Below are 13,487 nucleotides of genomic sequence, written 5' to 3'. Positions count from 1 at the left end.
GTGGTGCCCATTGAAATGTGCTACGTCGATGATGTGATTGAAATGAAACTACTTTTGTAGTATATTTCATTTGATGTGTACAGTTCATCTTAGTCATCCGTTTAAAATTGTGTTAACAGGTCTAGTTTTCCGAGCGGCAGCTCGCTGCCGCTTACCTCATAACCTCTGATGACGTTTATGGCGCCAGAAATCAAGGCTTTAGTGAGGCGCTCATGTGAGTCAGCTGGTGGAGATATACAACCATCTGTAATATGTCAGCGGTACTGTAAACGACAGACATTTTAATGTAGACTATCAGTTTATTGCCCGTAGTTTATATTATTATAAGGTTGTTTAAGAGTCAAGATGGTGGTACTACGCAGCAGCGGCAGTGTCGGAGCGGAGCCGGTAGCATCAACGCCGAAGAGGAGGTCGATCGAGTTGGATACGAGCTCCGAGTTTCTCTCGCTGCTTCCCGCGTCGCAGAGAAAGTCCGCCCGGCTGACCCGTTCTTCCCGAGGCCCAAATGACAGCTTTAGCAGCTCTGAAAACAACACGGCGAATGTGAGTGTGCACTGAAACAACTGGTCGGATCAGTAGATAACCGTTTGTTGGGTGGATAAGTTGGCTATGAATGTAACTTTGCTGTGCTAGTTTTGCTAGCGCGCTAAGCTGGCTATTAAACTCTCTTACTGACATTTGCCATCATGATTTGCTGAAACAATTATACCTGTTTATTTATTTATTTTTAATTCATGTGTGGCAACCATTTATAACCACAGCTTAAATGATATTTTACTAAATAATCTTAGTGTTTTGCTCTTAGGCACCACTGTAGGTTGTCAGACGAATAAAACCACTGTTGGAAGTTAAGTGTGTTGTTTGCGCTGTTAGCAGAAGGATCGCTGGGGCTTCTGTTCACTGAGTAATTCTTCATTAACCTTTGTCTCAAACCCATCTACTACTTTAAAACAGAACAAGTACTTTCTAAATGTGCTTGATGGAAAAGTAGCTGCAAACACAGAGGTCAGCAGCAGCACCACTGGGGCAGATAGTGGTTTAGTTACTAAAGAAGACCTAGATACTGTCGTGTTTATTGCACAGGAAAGCAAGTTTATAGCTTTTCACTTCCACCCAGCAGTGTCCTCTTTGCACTTGTCAGAGCGGCTGTGTTCTCTATTTACTCTGAATTAATTATCCAGAGCTCATGAAATATTTGGAGTTAAATACATTGTATGCGCAAATATAAGATACTGTATCTGAAGGAATTTAAGTAACATAATTATGTAAATTACTAATACTGTAAATAAATCAGTCCTTTAAGTACATGGGTGATAACTGATTAGTAGATGTGTATTCTCTAGACATGAGGTTTGCACACATCTTTAGGTTAATCAGTAACTGCACTTCATCTGAGCATGAGATTAATTTGAATTCCTAACTCATTAGACAGGCACTTTTAAGCTCTTACTACATGTCGACTGTAACTCCACTGTGACTTTCAGGGACATGCTGATATGAAGCAGGAGGAGGGCAGTGGTCTCCACCACTATCTGAGGACCAGAGGACAAAGAGTTAAATTGGAGGTCTCGTTTGCGGACGCGAGACCCAAGACCAGCTCCCCTGTGGATGAGGACAAAGTTGGAGGTTGCTGCACCAGGTAATGCAGTACCGCTCACTTTGTTAACTGTTTAATTATTAGTGGTGTTATTTAACAAGCTCTCTGCTGCCTCTACCTGCAGATTTCGAAGGCTGTGTAGTAACTGCAGAAAACCAGCCACTTACTGAAATGACCAATGGTTATAAACATGCAGTCTTCATATTATTGACAGCTAGCATACACGAATGCCTAATTTAAATCTATTATTTGTTTCCCATCTAAGTTCACTGGTTATATGCAAAATTGATCCCTCAGCATATTTCCATCAATGTTTAATGTATATGAAACACAGCAATATGACCCAAGGAAATAATTTTTTTTTCCCTCGTCATTTGTCAGGAAATCTTCTCGGCTACAAAGAGATGGAAAGGCATCCAGTGGTAAGCAGCAAGCAGGTACCCCGTACTACAGAACTCTTGCTTTTAGATGAAAGCGAATTGAATAACATATTTTTTTAGTATACATCTAACTTTAAAGAGCTTATATTTTGCACACCAGATGTTCCAGATGAAGTGGAGGGGTCATCCACTCCCAAGAGGAGTCGCTTTAACCTGCGAAGACCAGAAGTGGAGGAGGAAGAGGACGAGGATCATCGCTCTGTGCGTCGTAGCTCCCGAATCACCAGATACAAACTGGATTCCCGTAAGCAGTCAGTGCTGTATGACCGCCTCATCACTAAGTGAGTTCAGCGGCAAATCAGTCACCTCAAGTAGTATTTAATGAATACAGTTACATACACAGCCTGCTGATGAGTCAGTAGATAAGAAGATATAAATGTTCTGTTCTTCTTCTCTTTGTCCCTCAGCACCGCTGAAGCTGTTCTCCAAAAGATGGACGACATGCAGAAGATGAGACGCAGGCTGGGGAGCCGAGACCGAGATAGAGACGCTAAAGAAGAGGTGATAACCCACACAGGAAACTTCACTGCTTTATATTGTGCTCTGTAATAATAGTGTTTTTATGGACAGTGGTTTGATTGTGTGTAACCAGATTCAAATTGTCAAGTTGCTGAATGTTTGATCTGTTTCCTCTGAGCAGCTGAGCATGTACACAAGTGGCAGAATGAGAAGGAACAATGTGAAGACTAAAGAAACGGAGAAGGAGAACCAAGGTGAGATGGTTAAAGTTTAGTAATGTTAGTAACATAACTGGGGAAAACTGTGCAAAGCATGCTGGTCTGGGTTTATCTCTTCAGGGGAGGATTAATGTAGAGGGACTTTTTCTTAACATCAGCCCCATTCAGTGAGATTTGGACAGCAGTGGTATTTTGGTGTGTTAGTGTATTTTTTTTCTCTGAATTCAAAGGAGGGGATGAGGATGATAACGATGATGAAGAGGAGGAGGAGGAAGATGGAGACGAGGACGAGGAGGAGGAAGAAGATGATGATGAGGAGGGCGAAGATGAGGAAGAGGAAAACCAACAACGCTATGACTTCAGACAGCGAAAGACTGTGGTCCGCTATCAGGCTCCACTAGATGGTATTCTCTCCCTTCAGAGCTGTGGATCGTTTCATTTAGATATATTGTTTAGCACGCTTCACTCTCCAAATGTCCCCTTTTTAAACAAACAGACAAACACAATTAAGGCTGATTAACCAGAACAATTACTTGAATTATTTTTGTATTGGCATTGGGCACTGTTGAATACGTTTTTTTGTTGTTGTTGTTGCAGAACCCAGAGAGACCAGGAAGCGCAGCATGTACTTCAAGGACCACCCCTCATCTACCAGGCACAGATTCAGATTCAGCTCTACAGCCCCCAGGAGCCCCTACAACAGGAGGAGAACCAGCAGGTGAGTGTGGCAGCTCAGCCACTGCACATTAACCTGTATGCACAGCATTTGATCTGATGAATACTCCACATCATTGTTTTTTGTCTTTGTTAAATTTATACCTAATGCAAATGTTTATTACCAAATCAGGCAGGCAGGATAAATTTTAGTGCACTGTCCATTTTCTTACTCCCTCGGGTTATGTGTGAACTTGTTACACGCTCATCTCACACACATTTACTCACAAGTTTGACAAAAACTTGATTTAAAACTCTTACAGATTCTTTGGCACCAACTGCCACAGCATTGTCTCTAATAGCTGCTAGAATAATCACTGCATGTCAAATCCATCCTCTTTTCTTCCTCTTTTTCTTCCTCGCACCATCAGGAGTAGTTCTGAGAGGTAAGACCCTCACTACTTGTTCTTGTGAGTGTTCACAGTAAGTTTGTGGTTTGTCCCTTTGTTAGCTCTGCAGCTAACCAGAGTTTACCAACAGCTCTGTGGCTGTTGGTAAATAGCACATTTGAGTTTATATAATTATGGCACGTTCTGAGATGATGAACCCATCTTCATTCAAACGTTGTGTACTGCAATGCATTTTTTTGGCCTGTTGTCAAAAATCTGACTCTTTACTTCATTAACGAATAATTGTACATTACGTCTCAGTTCTGACCAAGTGGAAAAGGGTAGAAAATGGAAAAACTTGATTTGCATATTTCTTAATTAGTATTAAAGTACCCCTGTTGCTCATTACATAGTAAATATCACTAGCTTACTATTTTAGTTTATTTTAGTGTTTATATTAGATTTGAGAGGTTTTTTTTGTTTTGTTTTTTTATGTGCACTTGTTTTCACTTCTGCACATCTCATCAGAAGCATCCCCAGCTTTAAACACGTTTGAATGTTGTGTGGTAGGTTTGTCCTCACGGGGCTTTAAATTTTCTCTAAGTGAAGCGCTTCTTATGTGTTGCTCAGGTGTCGTCAGGTGATGGTATCATTCAAAGCGTTCAAATCATTCAAAACACTCAAATCAGACCCCCCCCACCCCCCGTGTATGATTTTTACTAATAAATGATGATTGATGGTGGTGTGTTGGTTTTTGTTTGTCACAGTTTGTGTGTGGATCTGTAATCCTGTTGCAGAGAGTGACATGCCTACATGCTGGTAGATCTCGTTCATTTAAAATAAGCTGTGCTCTCACAGGAGGAGGCATGCCATCCACAGCAGCGACTCCACATCCTCCTCCTCAGACGACGAGCAATTCCAGAGACGGAGAAGTAAGAACAGGAGCCGGTCGGTCAACAGGTGAGAGGAACAGGTGTCACACTGGAGCTGTTTTTGTTTGTATTTTAGTTCTTGAGACGCAAAACAAAACTTGCAAAAATTGTCATAAAGAAAAAGTCTTGGTTAGTTTTTGTGACTCGTTAGTGAAAATGATCATCCTGCTATATAATAATGGAACGCTAGTGTAAGATTTACAATTTTTGTATACATTTCCTGCAGATGTCTACCTATGAACCTTGTGAAAGAAGACCTGCTCGGGATCCACAAAGACAGGATGAAGATTGGATCCAGCCTCGCTGATGTGGACCCCATGCACATAGACAGGACGGTAAGCTGCATCAGAGGATGGATGGATTAACAGACACAAAGATGTTTCAAAAGGCCTCTGACCAAACAGGGTCCTGATAGCGGCGCGAAGTTACCCTGATTATTAATGAAACACTAAGACACATTAAGGCGATATGGGAATACTAACATAACCCTGTCCTGAACATGATCAGGTGCGGTTTGACAGCATCGGAGGTTTGAGCAGACACATCTCAGCCCTAAAGGAGATGGTGGTGTTCCCTCTACTCTACCCAGAGGTCTTTGAGAGGTTCAGGATACAACCACCCAGGTAAACTGTGTGTGTTTGTGAACAGGACAAAGTCGCATGTGAAAATGTCACAAGTTGGAGTTGCATGTTATTTTTTTAAATCTGTGGTTTGAACAGTTTTTGTTTTTCCAGATTGCCACACAACATACACTACACTCAGTTAATAGTTAAGTTTGAAACTTTCTCAAACACAAATTGTTCTGGCCTCTTTCACCTCTAATAGTGAATGCATGTTTTCTGCTGCAAAGCTTGAGCTGCTTGAGCTTTCTCTCTCTCTCTCTCTCCTGTTGTTTAACACCACTCCTTTTTGTCTTCAGGAGTTCTGTATTTCTCTCAGTGAGTCATGCCTCTGCTGCAGGTAACATTCTGGTTTTCTCTTGTCTTCAGGGGCTGCCTGTTCTACGGTCCCCCGGGCACCGGCAAAACCCTCGTAGCCAGAGCTTTAGCCAATGAGTGCAGTCAGGGAGACAAAAAGGTGTCATTCTTCATGAGGAAAGGAGCTGACTGCCTCAGTAAGTGGGTTGGAGAATCTGAGAGACAGTTACGTCTGCTGTTTGACCAGGTAAACTGAACTCATCTGCTTGTATATAAAAATAAAAATTTGATGCCTGTACATTACAAGTATCAGGTGTGAACAGGTTCTCACTGGATCCTTTCCAGGCATATCAGATGCGGCCGTCCATCATTTTCTTTGATGAGATTGATGGTTTGGCTCCAGTCAGGTCCAGCCGTCAGGACCAGATCCACAGGTCAGGCTTTCTACAGTGCATATGTTGCTTTACATCACCTGAAATTTAACAACATTGTAAAGTACACAACATTTGCTTGTATACTTTTTAAAAAAAATCATAGATATGGTTTTAAATCATTTAAGGATTTATTGTAGTAGCTTCTTTCAGTTCTAATAGCTAAATATTTAATAAGCGCTCTTAATCAGATCAGGAAAACAAAGCAGAATGTAAAGCTATCATACTGTCCTTATTGGTTTGACAAATACTCAATTAGGTGCCTTGATAGAGTGAATACTACAGTTAGACATCATAATTAGGGCTCGTATCACTGCGTGTCCTTTTTTGACAGTGTTGTTGAGACTTTTTAAGAAAATCAAAACTTTTCTGTCTCTGTAGCTCCATCGTGTCGACCCTCCTGGCTCTTATGGATGGATTAGACAGTAGAGGAGAAGTAGTTGTGATTGGAGCAACAAACAGACTGGATTCCATTGACCCGGCTCTGAGAAGACCAGGACGCTTCGACAGAGAGTTCCTCTTTGGCCTGCCTGACAGAGAGGTGAGAAATGCTATGATGCTAAGATGTAACCATATTCTTGTGAAATCTGCTGGTTTCTTGATTATTGTTGTTAGTTCAAAGGAGAATCCAGAATATACTTTTTAGTAAGCACGTTTACAATATTGGTAATATTGTGTAAATTAGTTTTTAATACTATGAGTAGAAAAAGAGCAGCAGAAGTTCTGAATATGAAGTGTTGTGACCTTATTTTGTATGGCAGGCAAGAAAAGACATTCTGAAGATCCATACCAGACAATGGGCTCCTCCACCTTCTGATGCTTTTCTGGAGGAAGTGGCAGATAAATGTGTTGGTAAGTTGTACACATTGATGCACATCTGGCTCATCTCGTGTACATATACATGCTCTAATGTATATGTACACGAGAGTTATTTAAGTTATTGTCATCCATACTGTATAGGTGAGTAAAAGTTAGGTATTTTAATAAGGAATAAGCCCCAGACAGTAACAATCCTGAATTTAAAGTTTGCCGATCATCTCAGTGCTCATTAACAAGCTGTTTGTTTTTAAGGTTACTGTGGAGCGGACATTAAGGCGGTGTGCTCAGAGGCAGCCCTGTGTGCGCTGCGCCGTCGCTACCCACAGATCTACTTCTCATCACAGAAACTTGTACTTGATGTCAACTCCATTTCCATCACTAACAAAGATTTTATGTCAGCCATGTCCAAGATGGTACCTGCTGCCCAGAGGTACAGTTTTAGTGCTGTCTTCAGAGCCCTTAAAAGCCTGGTTGCTGTATATAGCTGTTTAGTACATTTGATGTTGATTGTGATCTTTTTTTTTTTAGGGCGGTAGTGTCACCAGCCAAGGCTTTGATACCTGCCATTCGTCCACTGCTGAACGCCGCCCTGCAGAGTGTCCTCCTCACTGTCAGCAGAGTGTTTCCGCACGCTGAGACAGGCTTAAAGAGAAAGAGGGAGAAAGGTGCAGTCCAGCTTTGCCTTTTTTGTTTCTTGTTCTGTTGCTACACTGATCTGTTTATTGCCCTTATTTTTTATGCTCATTGTATGCATTCTTTCAAGTACTAAGAGAAACAATAGAGATGTGACACACCTAAAGATTTTTTTCTGTTCTTTTTTTCAAAATTCAAGTTGTAATTATTTGTATCTGTTGTGTTTGTGTGATCCAAGATGTAGCCTGTGTTGTGTCTGATGATGATCTGATGTTTAGTGAGGAGGAGGACTCTGAGGTCTGCCCCATTGGTCAGACCTCCCACTCCCACCTCAAAACACCTGCTAATGGCCTCCTAAACCTCCACAGGTAGGACACGTTAACTCAAATATGAGGTGTTATTGTTTGAAATATATTTTAAATCAAATTTCAGGGTACTTCTATCACCTTTTGTCTTTCTGTTAGCTGTCTGGAGTCCCTGTGACCCAGATCTTATTGAAGAACTGAAATATTCTCATCACCTCACCATCTCAGTCTCTCTGTCATCCCTCCTGTATAGAAGCGTGTTGAGCCAGCCCACATCCTACCGTCCTCGGATGTTGCTAGAGGGCAGACCAGGCTCAGGTCAGAGCTCTCACCTGGCTCCTGCTGTTCTCCACGCTCTGGAGAAATTCACTGTGTACACACTGGACATGGCCGTGCTGTTTGGAGCCAGTGCAGCTGCACCAGAAGAGACGTGTGCTCAGGTACATGAACTATAAGGACAAATAAAACCAAATATGCCTTAAATATGTATTTACAAATTATTGTGATGTAGTCAGTTTGGATCATTTGCATTTAAACAGTGTGTGGGGGTTGATCTGAGGTAGTCTGGAGGTACTCTATGCCACTGCAGCCTTGTCAAATTCAGTGTGTTCTTTTAAGTGGACTTCACTGGCCAAAATGGCTGCCACAAAAAAAAAAACTGTAGTTCATGGGCCCCACCTCCATATTTCCTCGGCAGTGGGGATAATTAAGTACTACAGACAAATACATGTATGAAAGAATATGGTCTTATTTTACAATGATGCATGACAGCAGACTTCTCACACAATCAAAAGACATCCTGTGTTGTTGCACTTTTAAGCAGGGAGTGTGGTTGATGACACCGCATGATTGAAGCAGGGACTGGGGTTCTGGTACATTCAGGGTCAGGAGAGCAGAGCAGAGGAGACAGAAGAAAGTAATGCTCCATCCTTGGCAAGGATAAAAAAACAGACCATTTAGCATAAGAAAAATACACAGAAAGGATTAGTCACAATGAAAGAGAGGCAGGGAAATTACTGAGGGCTGTAACACATCCTGTTCAAGTACTACTTCAAGACCCTCTGTAGATTTCAGTTCAGATGTTGTAATTGCACTATAATTTACTGCTCCTATCACACGTTCTGCAGATTTTTGTTGAAGCCAAGCGGACCTCCCCCAGTATCCTGTACATCCCTCACATCGGACAGTGGTGGGAAACAGTTGGTCCTGCTTTAAGAGCTACCTTTCTGAGCCTCTTGAGCTCCATCCCAGCTTTCTCTCCTATCCTGCTGCTGGCTACCTGCAACCTCCCTTATTACCAACTCAGTACTGAGGTATGGGAAGAAAAGGAATGATCTGTTTGAGGGGGTTGTAAATTTGCTAGAGAATAAATGGTTATTGCCAGCTTGGTCAAATGTGCTGAAAAGATGTAATATGTTGGTTATCTGATGTTACTGAATGCAAAATGATTTTCTGACATTTAGAGCTGTATTCATCTGCAGTAATCCCATTCTCACCTTCCTCATCTCAGGTACAGGAACTGTTTCGGCCTGAGTACGGAGAGGTTTTCCATGTCCAGGTTCCCACCAGCAGAGAAAGAAGAGACTTCTTTGAGGATCTAATCCTCAACCAGGCTGCTAAGGTCCCCGCATCAAAAAAGAAAGCTGGTAAGCCCAGCCATTTGTACCAACACATCTCCTAATTCATGTCTAAAATGGGCTGATAGTGGAAATTATGTAGTTTAAATGTGGAGCATATGTTTATTTGGTGGCACGGTGTGGTAATGTTCATCTTGGCCCAGATGGAGGCTAAAATTAAATGCTTCCAAGACATAAATTTTGCTTCTTGCAAAACAGAAGCGAATTAATCTGTCAACTCTTCACTTTGTCTCAGTGATTCATGCATTGGAAGTGCTTCCAGTTGCCCTTCCACCACCTCCACGTCAGCTAACAGAAGAGGAGACTCAGCGCTTGGAGGAGCAGGAAGAAGACACTCTTAGGGAGCTTCGCCTTTTTTTGCGTGATGTCACCAACCGTCTGTCCCAAGATAAACGCTTCAAGGCTTTTACAAAGCCTGTGGATTTAGAGGAGGTAGACATTTTATTCTATTATTATTACATTGTAGTCCAACAGTGACTTAGTCCGAACTGGTTTACTATAGCAGAGAAGGTTTCAGTGTGGAGCAATGACGGTGAAGGTTAAAGATTTTCATAGCATAAGTGTGTATTTTAGATACAGCCACCGGGGGCAGCAGACACATACCTAGATTTAATGTGCAACCCATTAAGTTTATTATTGTGGCGTTCATATCAACAGATTTTATCCTCTAAAATTCAATGTTTGGTTTGATCTCCTTCCTCCTCTCAACGTCTGTCGTGTGTTTCAGGTTCCAGATTATGCAGAAGTGATTAAGAAACCTATGGACCTGTCAACGGTTCTCTCTAGGATAGACCTCCATCAGTACGGAACAGTCAGAGAGTTTCTTCAGGATGTGGATCTCATCTGGCAGAATGCTCTTGAATACAATCCAGACAGGGATCCCTCAGGTACACACAGTGAACAACACACACACACACCACAGATACAAAGAAGAAATTAGCAAAATGTAAGTGCTCACATATTTGTTGACTTGAGTGTGAATGCTCATATTTCCTCCAGATCGTCAGATACGCCACAGAGCCTGTGCACTGAAGGACACTGTCCATGCTATCATCAAAGATGAACTGGATGAGGATTTTGAGAAAATTTGTGAGGAGATCAAGGAGTCACGCATGGCAAGAGGTCAGTGTGTGCACACACATTTGTCCTGGTTCAATAGAAATAGAGTCACTAATTGCTATTTAAAAAAAAATCTGATGGCTTCTCTGAAGCTTTTTACTTTTAAAGTGATACAAGCAGTTTCAAACAAGTAAAAATGGATTGTACATATTTCTGTTTTGACTGCCTCAGGATGCTCCACTGCACGATTTACTCCCTCCTTCTACTATGTCCTTCCCAAACACCCCAAATCTCCTGTTGAGGCCAAGATCATTGACAGTAACTCACAAAAGGAGCTGAATGGAACCACAGTTCCAGTTACTCCTAATCCATGTTCCTCTGCTTTTACAACACCCAGAAGTGCAGGTAAAGGTCTTGTCCTTAAATTAAAAGCAAACAATTTTTCTCACTTGGTTTAAGGATTCTAACAAATTAATATTTATTTTCTTCCAGCCCAAAAGAAGAAACGTAGGAAAAGCCGATGGTCCAACGGCTACTTAGCAAAAAAGAAGTCCTCCTCTCCTCACGTGTCCAAAGATGATGCACAGCTCAGGTCTGATGAGGAGGAGGACGATGGAGATGATGAGGATGAAGTTGAAAAAGCAGGAGCTGAGGGTGATGAAGCAGAGGAGGATCAGAGACTAGCTGATGCAGAGTCAGAACCTGCAACAACTCCCATAGGTAGTTTTGGCCCTTCTGCAAATGTGCAGAGCAGTCAAGAGGAGGAGGAGGGGAGAATGGAGAAGCAAGCAGCTCCCGAAGATGACGTTGCCTCGTGTGAGAAAGGAAAACTGGAAAATCAAAACCAGATGCAGAATGAAGAAAAAAAGGTGGACAGGGCTGTCACGCATCAGTTGGAAGAAAATAAGCCATTAGGACAGGAAACGGAAGAGAACCATGAAACTCTGTCAGTGAACACTAACAAGGACAGCCGCACTGAGACTGAAGCAGAGAACCAGCACCCCCACACTGAAGACGCACTAACTCTAAATCTGTCAGAAACTCAGACTGAGCAGAGTTGGTGTATGGGACAGCAAGAAAACATCAAGGTGGTTACAGAAGAGGAGGCAGAGCAGAACATCCCTGCTGAGCCACTGGAGGTGGAAGCAACAGAAACCTCAACCACAGATGCCTCTGCAACTGCCAGGGGAGAGGAGGACACAGGCACAGGTTGGATGTCAATGCACAAAGACTATTTTCGCATATTTTATGTAACAGCATATGTTTAATTGAACATGTAGCTAAAATGGGAAAAAAGCACACCTCGTGCAGCAGGAAAAGCAAATTACTAGTATAGTGGCAGCAAATCAGAATCCTCTGGCCTCCGAGTGGAAATACTGGCAGGCTGTCATCTGTTACGACGATGTAAATATTTTCTGTGTTTTGTGTCTCAGAGCGGAACATAAGGAGAATGACTCGGGCTCTAAAAAATGCTGTGCTGCAGCAGCAGATGATCGATGTGGACAAAGCTCTGCAGATCCTGGATGAGGAAACTCCTCCTCTAGTTGTGGACAAAGACAAATTAAAGGTGTGGGAGACTGTGTGTATCAGTGTGTGCTGACAACAACAAAAAAGATAACTAAGGACTGCATGTTTTTTTTTTTGAGCTGAGCTACAGTGGCAGTTTTTTGCATATAATTCCATTCTTTTTTTTTCCCCCCGCATGTTTTCAGGTGCTGTTGGAGCGGGTACTAACCAAAACAGAAGGCTACGAGGTCTATAAGTTGGAGAAACTGTATGCTCTCCTCTGCCAGAGCATCTATAGACACAGACGAGACTACAACAAAACTGCACTAATACAGGTTAGTATTGGAAGAACATGAGGAAACTTCGCTCTTGATATTCTGAGTTGTCAGAGGTTTAACCAATAACCTTAACAATGGCTCTCAATAAGCCACGCCATCTTATGATTATTTTAAACTCCTTGAACTTTATTTTCAAAGATGTACTTTTTTCCTCCAGTATTTTAATGTTCCTAATCTGTGTTCTTCTCTTATGTGTTTTGTTCTATTAGGAGATGGAGCAAGAAATTGAAGACTTCTGTTGACATTTCCACGTGAAGAGCAAAAGCATTTTTAATAGTTATTTCCATCCTTCCAGCTGTGTAAATATAAAATAAGATTGGGTCTATTTTCATAGAAATCTGCACGCACCTATACTTGCATAACCCAATACTTTGTACCACCGCTTTTGTTTATATTTAATTAAATGGTTTTCCTCTAACAGTTGGTGTGTAGTTCTTTTTTTCTCCCCCCACCCCAAGCTGATCATTTCAAACTGACTTGATCTGCAAGAATCCACGATTCATTTTTCCACTACAGAGAATCTGCAGCATCTGTATTGGAAAGCACCATGTTTACTTTCACTTCTTGTATTTCACTACTACAGGTTGTAAGAAATAGTTACTTTGTTGCAAGTTGCAGTTGACTGTTTGAAAGCTGATTGGGTTTATAAAGTTTTACAAGTTCTGGTATTACTTCCACCTAATCGGTATGGTTTTCGTAGTATGTGTGCTGTTCTGTCTGTAAACACAATAAAAATGTAAAAGTTTTGAATTAATTCTGATAAAACTTTGTAGGGGTGCAGAGTGGAGTCATGTTACAATCCATTAAACTCTGCCTTACAATAGCCAAGGTCTTCAAGGTCAACTTAATGAGTTAGTCTTAAACCAATGAAAGCCTTATAACTTAGAATCTTTCTATATGTTGACAATGCACACCACCAAGTGTGGTGTGCATTGTCAACATATAGAAAATACCTTATAAAGATTTAAAATGTCACATTTGACCTCTGATCTTCAGGGTCAATAGATTGATCTTAAGGTCAAAGTGATAATAATGCTATATAGATCAGATCTAAAAACTGATTTTGTTTCTTATTGCCATTGTTTGTATTGACAGCATATATGCATGTAGAGAAGTGATATATGGGGACTCTAAATATCACATTACTCTGACC

General features: G+C 41.5%; 1 protein-coding gene and 1 non-coding gene across 4 annotated transcripts; both read left to right on the top strand.

The window, feature by feature from the left end:
- Positions 1 to 42: 42 nt before the first annotated feature.
- atad2 (ATPase family AAA domain containing 2) lies at positions 43 to 12,710 on the top strand. 3 transcript variants are annotated; one of them, XM_030750738.1, is made up of 30 exons: positions 43 to 543; positions 1,485 to 1,639; positions 1,979 to 2,019; positions 2,138 to 2,318; positions 2,445 to 2,538; positions 2,678 to 2,750; positions 2,945 to 3,118; positions 3,312 to 3,432; positions 3,800 to 3,814; positions 4,616 to 4,717; positions 4,916 to 5,024; positions 5,197 to 5,312; positions 5,679 to 5,853; positions 5,952 to 6,040; positions 6,419 to 6,578; positions 6,799 to 6,889; positions 7,109 to 7,286; positions 7,385 to 7,521; positions 7,728 to 7,857; positions 8,048 to 8,234; positions 8,922 to 9,107; positions 9,305 to 9,440; positions 9,667 to 9,863; positions 10,159 to 10,318; positions 10,431 to 10,553; positions 10,722 to 10,895; positions 10,983 to 11,699; positions 11,924 to 12,057; positions 12,203 to 12,331; positions 12,544 to 12,710. In XM_030750738.1, the coding sequence occupies exons 1-30, from the start codon at positions 346 to 348 to the stop codon at positions 12,574 to 12,576; spliced, it is 4,515 nt and encodes a 1,504-aa protein (XP_030606598.1). In that variant the 5' UTR covers positions 43 to 345; the 3' UTR covers positions 12,577 to 12,710. The 3 variants fall into 3 exon arrangements, with proteins under 3 accessions (XP_030606598.1, XP_030606596.1, XP_030606597.1); XM_030750736.1 differs by having other exon boundaries at positions 1,979 to 2,034; XM_030750737.1 differs by lacking the exon at positions 3,800 to 3,814 and having other exon boundaries at positions 44 to 543; positions 1,979 to 2,034.
- Positions 8,379 to 8,519, top strand: LOC115795163 (small nucleolar RNA SNORA5). The gene has a single exon (XR_004021236.1). It is a non-coding gene; the product is annotated as a small nucleolar RNA SNORA5 (small nucleolar RNA).
- Positions 12,711 to 13,487: the final 777 nt, after the last annotated feature.

The sequence above is a fragment of the Archocentrus centrarchus genome, chromosome 16, assembly GCF_007364275.1.
Source record: "Archocentrus centrarchus isolate MPI-CPG fArcCen1 chromosome 16, fArcCen1, whole genome shotgun sequence".
Lineage (NCBI taxonomy): Eukaryota > Metazoa > Chordata > Actinopteri > Cichliformes > Cichlidae > Archocentrus > Archocentrus centrarchus.
This window is presented reverse-complemented; position numbering and strand designations above follow the sequence as displayed.

What these genes read in the sequence shown, in the direction of transcription:
- atad2 (XM_030750736.1), top strand. Translation starts at nt 346, where the DNA reads ATGGTGGTACTACGCAGCAGCGGCAGTGTCGGAGCGGAGCCGGTAGCA. An exon ending in TACGTCTGCTGTTTGACCAG is followed by an intron (nt 5,854 to 5,951) that starts GTAAACTGAACT and finishes GATCCTTTCCAG; the next exon opens with GCATATCAGATGCGGCCGTC. An exon ending in TTGGCCTGCCTGACAGAGAG is followed by an intron (nt 6,579 to 6,798) that starts GTGAGAAATGCT and finishes TTTGTATGGCAG; the next exon opens with GCAAGAAAAGACATTCTGAA.